General features: G+C 38.5%; 2 protein-coding genes across 3 annotated transcripts; both read right to left on the bottom strand.

The window, feature by feature from the left end:
* Positions 1 to 51: 51 nt before the first annotated feature.
* LOC122822135 (CD9 antigen-like) lies at positions 52 to 6,257 on the bottom strand. Its single transcript, XM_044100573.1, has 8 exons — positions 5,988 to 6,257; positions 4,864 to 4,984; positions 4,678 to 4,775; positions 3,641 to 3,715; positions 3,453 to 3,554; positions 3,061 to 3,144; positions 1,946 to 2,032; positions 52 to 1,757 (listed from the first exon to the last, which is right to left on the bottom strand). Exons 1-8 carry the CDS (start codon positions 6,087 to 6,089, stop codon positions 1,704 to 1,706), a joined length of 723 nt encoding a protein of 240 aa, XP_043956508.1. The 5' UTR covers positions 6,090 to 6,257; the 3' UTR covers positions 52 to 1,703.
* A 2,132-nt stretch (positions 6,258 to 8,389) lies between these two features.
* Positions 8,390 to 16,988, bottom strand: zgc:65811 (uncharacterized protein LOC393524 homolog). 2 transcript variants are annotated; one of them, XM_044100568.1, is made up of 9 exons: positions 16,902 to 16,988; positions 16,568 to 16,719; positions 14,187 to 14,292; positions 14,004 to 14,101; positions 12,990 to 13,064; positions 12,803 to 12,904; positions 12,595 to 12,690; positions 11,488 to 11,571; positions 8,390 to 11,176 (listed from the first exon to the last, which is right to left on the bottom strand). In XM_044100568.1, exons 2-9 carry the CDS (start codon positions 16,631 to 16,633, stop codon positions 10,961 to 10,963), a joined length of 843 nt encoding a protein of 280 aa, XP_043956503.1. In that variant the 5' UTR covers positions 16,634 to 16,719; positions 16,902 to 16,988; the 3' UTR covers positions 8,390 to 10,960. The 2 variants fall into 2 exon arrangements, with proteins under 2 accessions (XP_043956503.1, XP_043956504.1); XM_044100569.1 differs by having other exon boundaries at positions 8,390 to 9,446; positions 16,902 to 16,987.
* Positions 16,989 to 18,386: the final 1,398 nt, after the last annotated feature.

Below are 18,386 nucleotides of genomic sequence, written 5' to 3'. Positions count from 1 at the left end.
ATAATTCAACTTTCCTCGACAGTCGTGTTAGCCTTGAAACAAAAATTAAACTTAAAATATAATTATCATTATTTTTTATTTTTTTGAAAAGCCTTAAGTTTAGTGTAGAAACAAAGTTTGTGTATATAGAAATGCCCTCGGTTATTACACTAAACTAATTAAACTAAACTGTGGTTTACAAAGTGAGCATTCGGTTTGTAATTGGATGAAATTAACATTTTTGAACAACATGGAAGAAAAGCTTCGACTCCAGCAGAGGCTGGTGAAGGTAAAATTTGTCGCCCTCAATATTTAGGTTTTAGGGCTCTAAGTATTGAGGGTCTTCCAATATTTCTTTCTCTTTAATACATGGCAGAGTATTCAAAGAACTTCCTTTGCTGAAGCAGACCAGGAGTCTCGTGCATCAGTGTGAAACTTTCACACTAAAGGTTTGCAGTACGTAGAAATTAATTTGATCTCTGCCCCTAAATTCTTAGGAAGTTTCATAGAAATAACCAGGTGTCCAAACTGCCATGGAAACGGCCGCCGTTTGTAGTTTACCTACATTTACATATGAACAAAATACATTTTGTTTTAAATGTGCCTTTCAGGTCATCTGAACACGGCTGACTCGTAAAACGTTGGAGTAAAATGATCAAATTAAAAATGCTTTTAAACAGATGAGTTCTCAGCCCTGATTTTTATACCGGCCTGCCAGAGTGGTTGGTTTGTTCCAGTATGAACATGCCACTACATTTATAGAAAGGAAGGGCTTTTTTATCCACACAGACTTGTTCATTTCCAGACTTTACCGTTGCAGCAAAATGGCTCTGATCGTGTTCTGAAATCGGCTAATTACTTCAAATCACAATTTAATTTCTGCCTGTTCTGCCACAGTGTAGGGAGAACCTCATGCTGACATTTAAATGAACCGTTTTTGGAGAGTACAGCTCCAAATAGATGACCGTTTTCCACAGCTCTCCGCATCTGTCCTCGCTTTCTGTCTCCTGGTTTGGCCGTTTCAGAGACGAGAACGGGATCAAGCAAATTGTAAAAGTAGCCAACAAAATTACAGGCCTTTGATTACCTGATTTAGTAGAAACCTTTTTGAAGACTTCTACAAAAAGAAGAGATTGCCCTACTCTCCAAATCTCCCACTTCATGGTGAATTTCAGCTTCTACCATCTGGGAAGAGATTCAGGCAGCACAAATCGAGAACCAATAGGTGGAAAAGACCTTATTAGCTATTGTTAGGATTTTAAATGTAATCAGGCTTTTCTTTATTTGTACATAAACTTTTAGCTGTTTTGCCAATGTTTCTTCTCTTTTTCTCTCGCCTTGCTGCAAGGAAACTTCCCTAAGTGGACAATAATGATGACATGCTGATGTATGACATAATGTACAACGCAAACTTTCAAAAGCACGACTAACTCGGCCTGAATCCCTTTGTTGTAACTCCATGGTGAACTTCATATTTTAAATAAACACAAAGCACTGAGAACTCCAGAGAGGCGGTCCTCTGTTGGATGCCTTGTGGTTCAGAAAACTGCAGAGTTTCAGCATTACCTTTTAGTTTTAGTGGGAGAACGTTCAAGGAAGCTGCTGCAATTGTGCAGTCGGATGAAAACCTATCGGAGGATTGTGCAGTAAAGATGAGAACTGCCAGCTGTCTGCAGCTCAGAGGGGGCGACATGAAGAGAGTCTGAAGAATTCACTGAGGCGCTTCAGTCCCGGAGGATCTTTGAGCTGAACAGGGCGGCGCAGACGACTTGTGTGATCTGTGAGGGAAACCAGGGTTTAAAACGCTTTGGCCCCGCTGAGGTCACTGGGACACTTTTTGTCTGCTTTGCAAATTGAAAATAAGTTCCACACTTGTTTACTTTTGCATGAGTCGAACAGTCGACTATTCATGGCCGTATCTCTGGGGAAATGTTTTTCCCTAAACAAACGGGCAGAATTTGCCTACCAAAAGAGCTCCGGTTCCAACGAAGACGCCAGTCACCAACGGCGCCTGTTGGTCCATGAAGCGTTTGATGCTCTCTTGGCATGTCGGCTGAAAAGGAGAAGATAACGCTTAACGTTTTAAATTTAGGAGTTTCCAGGATTAGGTGCTCAGAGGTGTCTCCCTGCTGATGCGTGGTAAAAACCTGGGACTTCCTCAGGTTTTTTTTTTGTTTTGGTTTTTTTTTTACCCCCACTTCCTCCCATGGTCGGAAATGAGATTATGGAAAACATTTTCCCCTCCACCGGTGTGGAGGGGAAAATGTTTGAGGAACATTTTCCCCTCCACACCAGTGGAGGGGAAAATGTTCCTCAAATCAACATGAAATCTTTTAAATGGACTATTCAGAGTTGTGAAAACATTTGCTTCCCTTCAAATTTCCTCTGCTTTTGAAAGTGAGATGATTTGTATCCCTCTGTACTTAACAGAAATGCTTTATTTAAGCCACGTTAGGTTAAACAGCCTGTTTTTGGCCCTTTCACAGCATCTTAATCAGATTTAGGTTTGTAATTTGGCTAAGAATCTAAAACCTCAGGACAGAAAATGTGATTTAGGGTATCTAGCAGTAGACCTGTCGCATTGAATCAGTGGCACACATTTGTGATTTATCTTTTTTTTTTGTTCTTTTTGTCTTCTACCAAAAACTCAATGATAAAAGTCTTCAGTCTAGTGCTTTGGTCTCAACATTTTTTTATTTTTTGAAGGACGATTTTGTTTAGAGACGTCATAATTCGTTTTGTTTCAGTTTCTGCTTATTTGGGATATTTAAAATGTCCTTTTGCAATTTAAAGTTTATTGGACTTTGAGAATGTGTTGTTGCATTATTTCACCTTTACCTTTGAAAACGTTCTCAAAACAACAATGTTACCTTTTATCACAATAACCTGTGTGACAATTTATTGTCCATCTGAAATTCATCGTGACATTTCTACCTGGTAGGTATTTTTATTTTCTGTTGAAAACAGAAGTAGAAACCAGTCGGGCTTTTCTTGGACTTAATCTCTGGATTACTTGCCCTGGTGATGAAGGTCTGTCTGAACCAAGCATGATGGATTATTTTTGATGAAATCCCAACTTACATGCGTCATCGCATCATCCGCCTTCGGGCAAGTCTTCTGAACCAACTCGGTTAGTTGGACTCCGGCCGATCCGCAGCACTGGAGCTGTAGAGAACATGGAGGAAAACAAGAGGAGATCAAAATTGATTCAACTCAATAAATTGAAATTTTAACAACTATCGGTTGATTTGACTCCTGAATTATAATCTGAGTTCCTCCCTGTGCTCTTTTCTCTTCTTCTCCCCTCTACAGTTTATATGTTTGTTCTTTGAGTTCTTGAAACTCAAAGGTTGTGGCCATTAAGCGACAAATGCAACCAGTTTAGAGCTACGGAAGTTCTTAAAAGGCAAAATGCTAAATGAATGAAATTAAATGACCGTTTCGGTTTTTCTACCGTTGCAGCGAGTGCTTACCAAATCATGGACGTATTTGAGAGTAGCCGCCACCGTTTCGTCTTTATTCTTCTCGTAGAGTTTATATACGTCGCCGTACAACTCTCCAAGCTTCTTTCCGACCTTATCGATTAAATTCAGCGATTAGAAAGTGTCGCATCTTTACCAACATCTGAAGATGTGTGATGTTTTCTTCTTTTCCTGCTTACCGTGTCCTTGCTGGTATAAGCAAGCGCTCCTACGGCGATTGCAGCCGCGGCCAGGAGGAAGAGGAAGACGCAGAACTGAAGAGAAATAAAGGATAAAATGAACGATTTGAAGCCTGACGAGTCCGAAAATGATATGGTTTAGAAATGAACCTGTCGATACAGCAGATTCTACAGGAAAACTAGCAAACAGTTGGAGTCAGTTGAATCCTCTGTGATATTTGATCTCAACCTTCGTTCATCAAAATGTCTTTTTCTATTCTAGTGACACGAAACGTCAGAAATCTGAGTACTTGATACTTTCTGACCAAGACGGTGGAGGAGTGAGGGCCTCCACCATGACGTTAAACCGGGCAGAAGACAAACCATCCACTCTTTTAGTCTGAGGCCGTTAGGAAATTTTGTTGATTTGTTGGACTCCCCAGCCAACCTGTTGTTTCAGGAGCCCATTTCTGAGGTCAGACACTGACGTTGGACAAGAAGCTTGGAGGTTTATTTCAGTTATAGTAGTAGCGTTTGTTAATTTGTTAATGTATTGCGTATACATCAATCGGGTAACGAATACTCAACATTTGAGTATATACATTTTCAAAAATATACATTCAATTGTTGAACAACTGTTTTGTTTTCTCCCAACTTTTGCTGTCGCCATTTAGCATAAGTGCCGCCCTGCACGTCATGCGGTGCCGTACTTTGCCGACAGTTGACGTAAACCTTTTAGTTTTAGAAACACAATATAACTCCAGTTTTAGTTTTCACCCATTAATTAGATTTTATTTTCGCTTAACAAAAATGTCCAATTTCAGTTTTCATTAGTTTATTGAAAACTCTTAGTGTATAGATTTCATGTCTGAGTTTAATTGCTAAATAAGGTAAATCTTAATTTTACCAGGAAATGGTGATTAATTAACTCCCATGTGAAGAAGATATTTTTAAAATGTAAACCTCCTTTTGTAGCATAAAATAACATTTCTTTCTGATTCAGGAAGAGTTCACCCTTCAGACCGAACGCCGACTTTAACCAAAACAAGAAATCTCACCACTTGGAGAGCAATTTTACTGTCATTGCAGGCGGCATGCTCTCCAAAAATCCCCAAAGCCACCATTACAGAGCCGAGGATTACCAGGATGTAGACGACTGGTGAGGTAGAAAACAGGACATGACGTCAAGTCCAATGCAAAAAGAGGCAGACGGCTTTACGGTAAATGCTCATTTACTTGCTGACCTATGTGAAAGACATCTGAGTCGATGCTTTCTTTGTCGTCATCGTTTACACTGAACATGTCTCTGGCGTTGTCTTGGAAATTCAGCCACAGGCCAAACACTAAAGACGCGAACCCCAAAACCTACAAAAGAGAGAAGACATTGTTGAAACCTGTTAGCTCAGGTGCATTTCAGGATATTAGTCTACTTTTTGTCAGTAGTGCATCTTACAAGGTAAAACATGCATTTATCCAGAGAGATAAATTTTAAGCAGCATATATAGTTATAGTTTTGGCTCGGGGAAACCCAAAACTGTTTCCAAGAATGATTTCATTTTAAATTCAGAAAGGTGCTACGCAACCGAGACAGCTGACGCACAAAGGTCATCGCAAAGGAAGCTGGCTGCTCACAAAGTTGTACAACCACACGCAAGTCTAATAAAAGCTGTGGTTTTAAAATAAGATGTAAATTAACCCAGACTGACTATTTCAGGCTCAGGAAGCCCTTGTACGTGTTTAGATTTAATAAGCCTGTTAGGTGGAGACATCAATGTTTTTAAGTCTTGAATAATGTTTGTTTTTTGAGGCATTTAATGACCTGTAAGCCATAGCCATCAAAATGACAAAAAAAAAAAAAAAAGGCTTGAAATATTTCACTCTGTGTGCTGAATCGCGATTACACAGGAATGAACAGGGAGATGAATTTATGCAGGAATTAAAGCACTGTGGACGGCTTGGGGATTTTGTGTGTAGGTGTGTTTATGTACATCTTATGTACGTAAATATATGATTATACAAGCCAAACTTCGTCATACGCTTTTTCAGACACTGTAACCAAACATGTGGTGTATTTGAGTATGTATAGCTGGTAACAGGGTATCGTATTTTGCTGGTGAAATGTCTGAAATAAAAATTTATCATGACGTACAAACTCCACATTTTGAAGCGAGTTACAAAATGCTGAAATTTTCTTTCTTTTTTTTTTTTTTTTTTACCTGTATTTAAACACATCACTCTTTAGTAAATCGGAACTTTTGATCATTTACTTTAAGAAATTCATGTTTTCTTTCTCTTATTCTATGTAACTGTAACTGTAATGATTCACACGTTTAAGCCTTTTATTTATGTTTATATAAGCCAGACTTACCGTAAGGATTATGTTGAAAACGATGAGGATGTATTTGCACACGACCCCGCATCTATCCATAACGAGGTCAATTTGAAAGCTGTTTTCTGTCAATGGCTTCATGGCTGTGAGACTCAATGGACAAATAATAATAATAATAATAATAATAATTAAAAAAAAAATTAAAACTAAGCTAGCAGTTACTAGTTAAGTTGCTGGTCTCGTCCTCCTGAAACGTGAAGACTGTAAATGTTTTAGCTGTGTGTGAAATGGTTAATGTAGAGTCGCTTATTCAGCTGCTAGAAGCGACAGGTTGAGTTTTCTAATAACTGTTGGCTCATTTTTACCCAAACATATGGAGGCTCCGCCCCTCAGCTCCAAACCGGACTTCTCATTGGCCAGGAGGTGTGGCTCGCGCAAGCAGGAGGTTTCATGACAGGAAGTGATTGGGCGTGCAGGAGCATCAAGCCGTCACGCTCTTAAAAGGGTATTCAAATATGTTTTTATGGAGTTAAGTTATGCATTATTTTTTTTTTTTTATTATTATTATTTTTTTAAATAATCTCAAGCAAAAGTCAGTGAGTTTAATAATAAAAAGAGTTTTTTAAAAAACTTTTTTTTGTTTTAAAAAATTAATTACAATCAAAAAGTTTTAACCATATTATTTTTTAGAATTGAGAAGTATTTTTTTGTTTGAAGTAATAAATTTGTTACAATTCCAAAAGTTTCGACCAATTAGATTTTTTGTATTATTTGAGATTAGCCTTTTTTATTGATTATTTGTAAATCAACTCCATTAATATTTCACAGGAATATAATGGCAATAAGAGACACTAAATAAAAATAAATCGTCCTGCATTTACTTTGGCAAATAATAAAAAAAAATTAAATACCCCCCCTTAAATATCTGGTCCCTGAAATCACCGATTTAGTTTTGTTTCATCAGACTTTCTAAATGTTGTTATGGCTCGCAGCTAATCAAAACATAGAAATTTCAACACTAGATGAGACTAATAAAATGAGTACCAGTAGAAAAGTGAGACGATTTAACAGACGGCAAGAGGAGCAGGAACTTGAAAGAAGTTTCCTGTAAAATAGTAGACACCATTGAGCACCATTAAATTGTTTAGTTATTCATTAAAATTTATTTTGTATAATCAAGAAGTTGTTTCTCCAGGCAACTCAGGCGGTTGCCACGGCAACGGTGCGCTTGAACAACGGCGGAAGAGAGCAGGTTCGAGTGGTTTTGGGTTGATCACCTGTTCAGGTTATTTTACCTTTTGCTTACTTTCGCTACAGTCGCTATGGTTTCTGAACGTTCAATAAACAACAAAATTGGACTAGTGAGGTTGTTCGTTTCGCGAGTGTACGCTGTTCACAGCCAACATCAAATAGGACATGAAGTAGTTAAACAATTGGCTAGTGCCGTGATAATTATGCGAAATTAGATTAATTGGAAGAAACTGCATTAGGTTTTCTGTCACTTTAATATGTCTGCTTTAACTGATGTATATTGACATATAAAATAGTTTCATTTATAATTTTTATATCTTCGTGTCGTGTGGCAGATCTCAGCCGGCTGCTGAGAAAAAAAAGTAGATCTTGGTCTCAAAGTTTGGCCACTCCTGTTCTACAGTTAGTAAAGACATGCACTTTTAAAAAGAGAAAACATCTTTAAAAAATAACTGTAATGCAGAATGTTATTGGATTGAAGCAGTAATTGGCTCCAGAGTGGTTCGAATTTCAGGTCAATTTTAAGCTTTTTCAATTCGTGCAAATGATCAAATGTCTTCGAGTTTTAGAACCATAACTCGCTAGAACAAAACAAAATTAAGTTCATGGCCGATGCTGTACCTACTTTGTCAAGATGTTGTTCCTAGTCTAACTTTAGACAAACTGAATCTGAATTTGTAAAGAACCACATGGGTTTTATTGCCTCTTTAAAAAATAAAAATACTAACAAAACCGATTTATGGAGAACAGGGGTTATTATGTTCAAAACGACTGCATTGTTCAGCAGAGACTAATGAAAACAACAGATGGTGCTTCATGGTGCCATCCCTGTTCTTTACAAGCTGGTGGTTCAGAGTAACTTTGACCCACATCTTTATCCCTATGGAATATCTTAACTTTGAACTGCAGACTCATGTGACTTTAGCCTCATTAGGGGGATCTTCCTTTAAAAAACTGGCCAAGTACAATGAACATGACCTCATTTAAATTTGTCCTTTGTGTAGTCCAGAGCCATATATTTATTTTTTCCCAGCTTTTGAAATACTTAGGAAGGCATCTCTGTATCAGACTTAGAATTTAACTGAAGATCGTCGTTTCCACTTAAGAGTTATGCGTAACTACTACTTTCATTTACTTCTTCAGGTCTCGGCAGTGTGGTGAAAAGGAAATAACGACACATTCACACGTGCAATTTTTTCTGTTACTTTTATGGAAACATGCAAAGCCACAACTCTTAAGAGAATATTTAGCTCTAACATAATACAATGCAGTAGTCAGAATTACATGATAAAGTGTGAAGAAAAATAAGGCATTCTGCTTTTAAACATATCACTTAAATTTTGTCTCTCTTTTTCCCCCCAATATAGTAATTTATACAAAGGCAACAGTTTTAAGTTACAGCTTTAAAGACACCATTTAAATGTTGCAAAGTTTTTTTTTATTATTATTTGGTACTCAACTTCTTGGCTATTGCTGTGGCTCTTAAAATATCAATAAGAACAAAATGAAAAGTAGAAACAACAAAAAAAGTTTTTCTTTACCTTAAAATCTGTAAATATATATAAAAATGTTAAAAAAGTGAACAAATCAAATAAATTTCGAGCATTCCCCATGAGGGACACATGATTGGACACGAAAAGAAACAAACAGTAAGATTAAAGTTTTCAAATGTGTAATCGGACCTAAATACAATCAAAGCTTCTAAAAGTTAATCATCCCTTTTTTCTCCTTTTTACATTTCCGACAGTGATGTTCACCAGTGTTGCAACAACAAAGGAGCTAAAGCAAATCTCACTAAAACGCAGAAAACATCGTAATCACAGAGCAGAGAAGAAAAGAGCTAACGCGTATTGAGGCTGCATGCGGTTTGTTAAAAAAAGGCTCAGTGTGGTTCGGCTACCAACGTTTGCAGATAAATCATCGAGTTGTGTTTGGCATCGCCGGATTCATTTTCGCTCAGCTGGTCTGGTGTACCTTTTCTTTTTTTGGAGTTGGTTCATCTAGTTGGTATGCGACAACATTTTCAGCAGCCTCCCAACTGGCACTGCAGTCAGTAGTTCACACACGTACATATATATACACACACACACATTGGAAAAGGCTGTAAACACTGATCTGCTGGCTGACTGTCCAGCGATGGTCACTGAAGACGAACCTTTAGTACACAGACGAATAGTAAGCCGTGATGTCCTGCTGCACTTTCTTGACCTGTTTCAGGAGGACAATGGCGCAGACCAGGGCAGTAATCTGTCATGCAGACAAAGAAGGAGGGAAGTAAAGAACAGCGAAGGGGAGAGAAACCGTCCCCCCTCTCACACCTGGCACTGACATCCAACCTAAACGCCGAATGGGGTAACGGGTGACCGAGGTCGGCGTACATTCAAAGCGGCTAACGGAGATCCGATCGTTCAGGATGGATTTTAGTGCCGGGCTCCTACATTTGTGCTTAAAAAGGCCAGAATGTCCTGCTCCCACCCCCACCACGCTTTCACAAATTTCAACCAACCACCTGGAAGATTTACACACTAAACCCCCCCCCCCCACACACACACACAAAAAGCATTTGTGAAATCAGAAAATGAGTTTGTCTAATAAAACATTTGAAGGACAAAAATCCAACCCTGTTACATCAACATCTGTTAGATTAAAGAACAAGATTTAGTTGGAGAATTAATGGTGAGTGTTGCTCCAATTAGTGGAGCAGAAATCATTCGTTTCTACTTGGTGATTGACCAACCCGGTTCTGGTCAGAAGTTTACATCCGGTCAATTGTCACGGCCATGAATGTTGCAGTGAGGCAATCCATCGGAATACTTTGACAACGTTTCTCATCAGAAATGGCTCAGCTCTCCTGGCGCAAATTTGTTTTTGTTTTTTTTTACTCCACAAACGTTCAGCAGTGTCTTAATGTCGACCTTCTTTTGCCCACTAATGGATAACCCACAAAGCTCAAGTTGACGCCAAGTAATTTTGATTCTGAAATATCTCTGAATGGACAAGTTGTAATTATCAGTTATTGTTTTGAAACAATACAGAAGTTCTACGTTGAAGCCGTTCCTGAAAAATAACACATTAGCTAGTTCGGCAACACTTTATTTGACAGGATGTGCATGAGACTGACATGCCACTGTCATAAATATGACATAACGCCTGTCATGAACATGAATTAGTCTTTATGAATGTCTATGTCTGTCATGAAGTGTCATTCGGTAAATAATGCAAAGTTGCTCTAAATGTTGCTTTGCAAGTCCATTAAAAGTGCCAACTTTGCATTAGTGTCATTGTTTACAAAATAATACAAAGTTGGCACTTTTAATGGACTTTTAATGCAACTTTACATTAAGTGTCATTATTTACTGAATGAGACTTCATGACAACAGTCAGAGACATTCATAAAGACTCCTTCATGTTCATGACACTGTCATATATTTATGACAGTGTCATGTCAGTCTTATGCACACAGTGTCAAATAAAGTGTCACTGTTTGTTTTAAAGTCTTAAATTATCGTGAAATTCATGTCCATGCTGGGTGTATGTAAACTTCTGACCAACAGAAACCCATCGGCTGCGTGTCCCAATTTCTTGGAGAATGATCTTCCCAAAAGTACGGTTTAGATATCTGAGGAGGGGATTTTTTTCCTTCTAAACAGTATGAAGCTCAAGCGTGACCATGCCGAGTGAAGCAAAGGGTTTGTCACGTCAAGACGCTGTGGAACAACACAAATCCACAAAAGCGAGATCAGACTCTGTCGAGAAGCTTCCTAAGCCTGAGCCACAGGGACGTTGACCACAGAGAGGGGCGTGAAGACGACGGGGTCCTGGTTGGGGAAGGAGTTGTTGGAGGCGGTGACATGCTGGGGGTACGACTGAGGGGCAGCCGGGGAGGGGATGCTGGAGTTCAGGATAATGTACTGAGGAGATGAGGAGGCCCGGTGAATCTGTGAACTGAGCACTCCGCTGCAAATCAGAGCTACGATCTTTAGGAAGCAACGATGGAGGAAATGAGGGACAGAAAATAAAATAAAACGACAAACAAAAAGGTGGGAGGGGGAGGAGAGAAAGATGGTCAAGCTTAAAAACGTGAGCAAAACACAAACTTGTTTAGGGCTCTCCTTATTTCATTAAACCTGCCCCTTCAGATCTACAATCATAATGTAGGCTACACTTCACTAAAACGTCAAATTAGGAAAGAATTACGGAACGAGACGTTTTGTTAGTGTGAAAATTTTAATTTTTTTATCTTTTTAGACTGCTTTTAAGCAAACACAAATATGCAGAGTTTTCCTACCAGAAGAGCTCCAGTTCCAACGAAGATGCCCATCACCAGCGAGGCCCGGCTGTCAAAGACGGTGACGATGGTAGAGGGACAGTTCTGGTGGAGGACAGAAGACTCTGTGAGCGCCTGAAGATTCAACACCCAATCAAGAGTTTACAGAGCGAAGCCGCCAGCAGGAAACCAACTGGTTTTCCACGACTTCCTTCTCTACCAGCGTCTCAGCTCTGAATCAGGGACCACAACCACCTAGAATAGCTAAACCCTGTGAACCCTTGAAGGAATGGCCAAAAGCTCATTTATAACTGCCTATTTTAATGCTTCAAATACCAAATATAGGGACTAAGATGAAAAGTGTCAAACTCGAGGCCCGTGGGCCAAATCTGGCCCACCGTAGCTTTTTATGTGGCCCTCTAGATTCTAGACTAAACCCTAAGTGTGCTTAAATATTATTTACAAGTCAAATCAATGCAGTTTTTATCTATTTGCTGCCAAATTATTTCAATCGGTCCCTCCAGTTTCTTGAGAATTATCATGGTAATTCAGGCTAAATCAACAGATCCAGACTTCCTGTTTCCTCGGACTATAAATATGACACAAAGCTTTCCTTCCTCATTTTCTTGCATCAGGAAATACTGATAAAAAAAACTACTCCTTTTAAACAAGCCTATACCTATAGTCAGAGTGATGCAGTCCCTTGGAAGGTATTTGTATTTAAAATATTTAAACTTTTCACTTTTTGTCCAGATGTATTTTATTGGTATTTTATGTGCCAAACCAAAGCTAGGTAGAGAATAATTTGGAGTCGATACTTTATAGAACTAATTTTCACTCCAACTCCTGCTTCAGATCTTTGCATTTCTAGAAACCAAATATCCGAAGCTCAGTCTGATTGGATCTCACCACAGACTCTCAATAGAATTTAGACATGGACTTTGACTGGGCCGTGGTACTAGACAATAGTTTGAATCTAAACTTTTCCAGTGAAGGTAAGCCTTCGATAATCTCCTCTCCTCTGTGTTGAAGTAGATTCATGTACCGTGTTTCACCAAGGGGTGGGAATGTAGGCCAAACGGTGATCATGATGATAAAAACAATTCCCACAGTAAGAAAGCCACTTACAGGCATGACGAGGTGCTCCATAATACCGTTTGGTTTAGGACAGGTCTGCTTCACTAGCTCCACCAGGCCGACTCCAGTCATTCCACAGCAGTGCAGCTGAAGCACAGGAAGTGGAAGTCAGCAAGAGCACTCAGGAAAATGAACATGTATGTCAACATATAAACCCACAAGATTTTTCTATTAAAGCAAGAAAATGGTGCACACTCACCGAGTTGTGGATGAATGCGAGTGTGACGCCAATTGCTGGATCTTGGCTGCTCACATAGAGGCTGTATAAAGTGGTATAAAACTCTCCTAGTCTCAGTCCAACCTTGGGGAGGAAAACCCAAAAACACAGTAAAGAACCCTCCACTATCAGGAGGGTTTGGTTTGGGACAGATGGCTGTGGCTTTTACCGTGTTCCTGTTGGAATAAGCAAGTCCTCCGATGACAAACTCAGCCACGGCCAGAAAGAAGAGCAGGATGGAGAACTGGAGGGAGAAGAAGAAGTAGATTAATGGAGTTCCTGCGAGTCGTTCTGCAGCAAAAACAACAAAAAGGCAATCAAAAGAGTTCAGTTCATTTGCAATAAAATCTGCTTTTTGGATCGTTTCAAAAGAAGCTACAGAATAATGTTGGAAACATTGTTTTCACTTTGAGTCGGAGTCAAAAAGACAGAATTCCAGAAATACTCTCTTCTAAGCCACACATTTCATTCTGACTTTTTGTTTTTGTGCGCCATGTAGACGTGATCATCCAGAGTGTAATTCAATGACAAAAATCCAAACACTACCTAAGTGACAATACTTAATTTGTATAACACCTTTTGAAAAAAATTTTACAAAATGCTTTTGCATTTTTAAAAAAGTCAATTAAAACATCATGAATGATGTCAAGAAATGCAAAACAAAACAAAAAACACCAAATCAATTACATAATCCAAGACAAAATGGAACAATAAAAATATTTAATCTGTTTTTAATTATCGTTCTCTGCTGTTTTGACGCATCGCCATCACCTCTGAGCTACCACTTCAGAAATTATTTTATGTTTCTGTATTGTCCCAGTGTTAGTGCATTCAATTGTAATATTGTTGTTTTAAGGCTATTTTCAAGTAGTATATTAATAATGGCATCATAATGCATGTTTGCCATCTTGAGGAACAATAAACTTCAATGTTGCTAACAACATTTAACCCTTGGACCTGGAGGAGATTTTAAAGACAGAAAAAAAAAACACAGCAAGCAATAAAATATGCATAAAGCAGAAATAAAGCCCACACAGAACCATAACCATTAATAAAATAGATTATGATGTCTTTGTGAACAAGATTGCCCTGATATTAATAGCAAGACACCCACAGTTTCTCAACAGAAAGGAAGTGTGTGCACACACACTAACCCTGAGGAAGGCTGTGTGCATTGCCTTACCACTTCCAGGGCACATTTTTTCTCATTGCAGGCGCCGTAGTCTCCGAACACCACCACAATCAGCATGATCGAACCAAGAATGATCAGTATGGTCACACCTGACGGAGCAGAAAACAGGAACAGTTTGCCATAAGAAGTAATCTGAAACCGACCTGTTATCCGACCGACGCGTTTGTGACAAACCTATGACGAAAGCGCTGGAGTTGAGCGCGTCGATATCAAAGATCCTTCTGGTGTTCTCGCCGAATCTGAGCCACAAGCCGAGGCCCAAAAACGCCAACCCAACCACCTGTTACGAAAGAGGAAGCGAAACTAGGTGATGAGTGCAACTGTGGTTGCACGAAGAATAACGAAAAGCAGCCGCAGCTGCAGAGATCACAAAATCGACACCAACAGTAGAGCCCTACAAAAACTAAACCAAAAACCGTCAGCGTGGTTTCAATCTGTGCGATATCACAAATGACTGCAGTACTTGGTAGGAAGTGAAGCAGGCCTGGGCGATAGACCAAATACTAACCGACACAAATTTATGACAATGACCAAAGTCATTTTACCCATGACTGTAATTTTGGGGTTTAAAAAAAAAAAAAGAAAAGAAAAGTTGTTTTTGGCTGGTTATAATAGGTAGACTACGCTCCTGTCCCTTTAAGACAGGAAATTTCACACGTTGACGCGGTCCCAGTTGTGTTTACATGAAAGTTATTTTATACTTCTAAGCTTGCTGAGTTGTGTTTATTCATTCAAGAATTTGTTTTTTTTATTTTTAGCTCTTATTTTGTTGTTTTTAGTTGAAATTTTGTATTTTTCTTCAATAGCTTCTGGGATGTGTGACATATCGACTCAGAATCAGCGTGAAACTGTTCTACCAAAGTGTGTAGATGAAGCACATTAATTTTTACTCCATTTTATCCCCCCACCCTTTTTTTTTTTTTTTTTACCATTTTGTCAAAATTTAGTATATTTTTTCGTAATTTTTTGTCAAAATTTTCTAGATTTGTACAAAATTTTGACAAAAATTACAAAAAGATATTTACTAAATTTTGACAAAAAATTGCTAGAAAATACTTGTACTAGATTATTGACAAGACAATTGCTAAAATAAATAAATAAAATGGTTAAAAGGGAATAGAAATGAGTGTGCCTCATCTAAACACTTTAGTAGAACAATTTCACACTCATTTTGAGTCAAGAGGCCACATAACTTGGAAGCTATTGAAGAAAACATATTATTTAGTATTAAAATTATTTGAAATATTGAATATGACTTAAAAACTCAACAGAGGAAAGTGTGTAACCCAGATTACCACTTTTCTGTGTCAGTTGGTCACAAGGCAAGGCATTTATTTACATTTGTTTGTCAGGAGTGTTTTTTGTTCGGACATTTGTTGACAGTCCCTAAGTGAACCTTCAAGTGCTTGAGGAGGAAGCGGTAGATTAACGCTGCCTCTAAGCAGTTTGAAACTACTGATATTGAAAGACCAATACTTTTGTAATATCTAATACACTCTACAATCAGACATGACCTACTTCAAAACTTATTAATGACGAAGAGAAGAGGCAACAGCAACAATGACCAACGACAAGGACTAACAGCATGGACCAACGTCACTGACCAATCACAGAAGTTATTGTGATTGGTCAATAATAACTTCTGTGATTGTGACTTCTGTAACTTCTGTTATCTGTTACTGTCACAATAACAGGGCAGTTATTGCAATAAGTTACTGCAATTGCAGATATTTTTTACATCTGCAAGGGGTTCACTGCTTTACTGCAATTGACAAGATGACAGTTAGTAATAACCAGAGACATAACATATGCAACATCTATATACAACATCGACATAGCCATAAAGCACTAAGACCACAGTCTTAGACCTACATTGACCAACAACATCTACACATATGACTACTACTTATTTTTGACACAAATGGGACCCCATAAATGGTAGGTTAATTGGTCTGTGATAATGCATATACATTGACTTTTGCAGAAAGAAGGGACTGCCTTCTAAAGTCATGGCTACAGTATTAGTTAGTAATGTTAATAATAAAAGTTGTTTTGAATCACACAGAAAAGTCCCAAAATACAACAGAAAAAAATCATCGAAACATAGCTAAACGGCTGTTTGTGCAGAGACTGCATCTTCAATTACTTTTTATCACACACGCAAACAGTAAAATACAAAAACTTCCTCATTTTAGTATTATTCTCGTAATTATGCTCCTAAAGAAAAAGCTGTTACTCGCAACAAGATAAGTTTCTGTTCTCGGTGTGTCAGGGACTAATCTTGATCTTATAAACCAACGGAAGAAAAATCAAGTTTGTAAAAAACCCCGAAAAACAATCAAACGGGAATTAAACCTAAATATTGCCCGGTTATAAACCCTCTCTAACAATGAAGGTAATATTTAAAAGAGAGCATTGGCATTTCTGGAAAAACGAAACCTCCAACACCATAACTGTGACCCGCACGCATAACAGCAGCGCTCCCCGTGTCTTGCAAAAATAAACACTTAATACGGCGCCTTTTTTCTGGTAGCTTTGTAATCAAATTCACTTACAGCAAAGATGATGTTGAAAAGGATGAGAATATATTTGCACACGAGTCCACATCCGTCGACAGCCATGATGAGCAGCGGTTTGTTAAACTGCGCACTTCGGAAGTCTGGAGAAGAACAAATGGGAATGATGGAGCTCTTCCAGCAGCACGGGCCTGTTCGGGTGCAGCATATAGAAAGAAAAATGCGTTAAGTCAAAGTCAGCAAACGTCGTAATAATTTTTTTTTAACGTCAAATATTTCACACGGAAAATATGAACTACTAACACAATTGTTCTGAAATCACCCACATGGCAAACACGGATATAAGAAAAACATCTTCAAATGGATTAAATACCTTTTTCAGCTGTGACTTGATTAAGCAGCACGCGCCTTTCGCTACAGCATCCGATTAAACTGCGTGTAAATTTTCTTACCTCAACGTGCGACAAGCCCCGCCTCCTCGACTTCTTCCAATTCTCTGATTGGTCGAAAGGTTTGACCGATGAAGTATGGCCCCAATGAGAAGGAGGAAGGGGAACTGCTGCCCACTTAGAAAGATATCAAAGGGGGGGAAAGGAAACTTAAGGAAACGAGACTGCGTCAGGACGTCTTTGTTTAGGTTGTTACTGCAAGAATAGACGTTCAACTACGCTGGTGTTAAATTATTACTGGGGTCTATGGATGTAGTTGGTACAAAACAACGCTGTTGTCATCAGCGTTCAAGTGCTTGAAAATACAAAAGCACGTTTTAATTTGGCTCTTAAGCTCCAAAGGCAACAGAAGAAACGAAATGAAAAGGAAACGACTTTGCCATCTCTCTCCTCCCTCATACATACAACCAGCCCAAACGATACTGACATTTTCCAAGATTACACTTTCACGCCATTACTTCAAATAAAGGAAGAGCAGCAGAGAAATTACTCACAATGATAAGGTTAAATAAGGCTTATATATCTGAGTAAAAGTAGTCCAAACTTGGAAAAGAAAACCAAAACCACTTGGATCTGGTAGGAAATTATTGTGTAATAAGATCTGAAATGAAACAAAAAGAGCTCAGCTGAACAGATGGGCTTAGAAGAGAAACTGTGCATGTAGTCTTACCAGTCTTATGTGATTGATTATATTGCTATTCTGTTTGACTTATCTAAAAAACAAAGCTTTTGTCAAACCAGACTGTTAAAAAACACTGCACAATAGAGATAGTAAATGACCTACACACTTAAACATAACCTTTAAAACCTGATTATCAATAACATTCAGATGTATAGAAAATCCAAAAACATCAGCGTCCATGCAGCTTTGTTGTGAATTACATTGTACTAACATAACTTGCGTGAACAGGGAACCAGAAAATAACTGGGAATTGATTCACCTAGAAACGGTGATCCACCATGATTCAATGTTTTATTTGAGGAAACATTAAAAATACTAAAATAAGCACTGAAACAGTTCTCACGGGATTTCCACAACACTAGGGAAATCAAATGTGAAACGTTTTTATGTAGAAAACATTTGAGTTTCCTTTTTGTTGTTGCTACAGTGCATTTTAAATGGGATTTTATGTGCACAAAGTAGAGGATAATTATGAAGCGGAAGGTAGAAAAGAAGAACACACACACACACACACACAGACCCCTGGCTGAGTTTTAATTAATCAGAAGCAGCCAAAGAGGCTGGTGGGTAACTCTGCAGGATCTGTGGAGAATCTGAGCTCATGTGGGGGAAATCCAAGCGACAGGATAACTACCAGCTGCGAAACGTCGCAAATCTTTCCTTTCATGGAAGCAAAACGAAAGCCATTGTTGAAACGAAGCCTGTTTGCTTCAATTCACATTAGTCT

The sequence above is a fragment of the Gambusia affinis genome, linkage group LG19 (genome assembly GCF_019740435.1).
Source record: "Gambusia affinis linkage group LG19, SWU_Gaff_1.0, whole genome shotgun sequence".
Taxonomy (NCBI): domain Eukaryota; kingdom Metazoa; phylum Chordata; class Actinopteri; order Cyprinodontiformes; family Poeciliidae; genus Gambusia; species Gambusia affinis.
The sequence above is the reverse complement of the archived record's forward strand: the minus strand, read 5'-3'. Positions and strand labels throughout refer to the sequence as shown.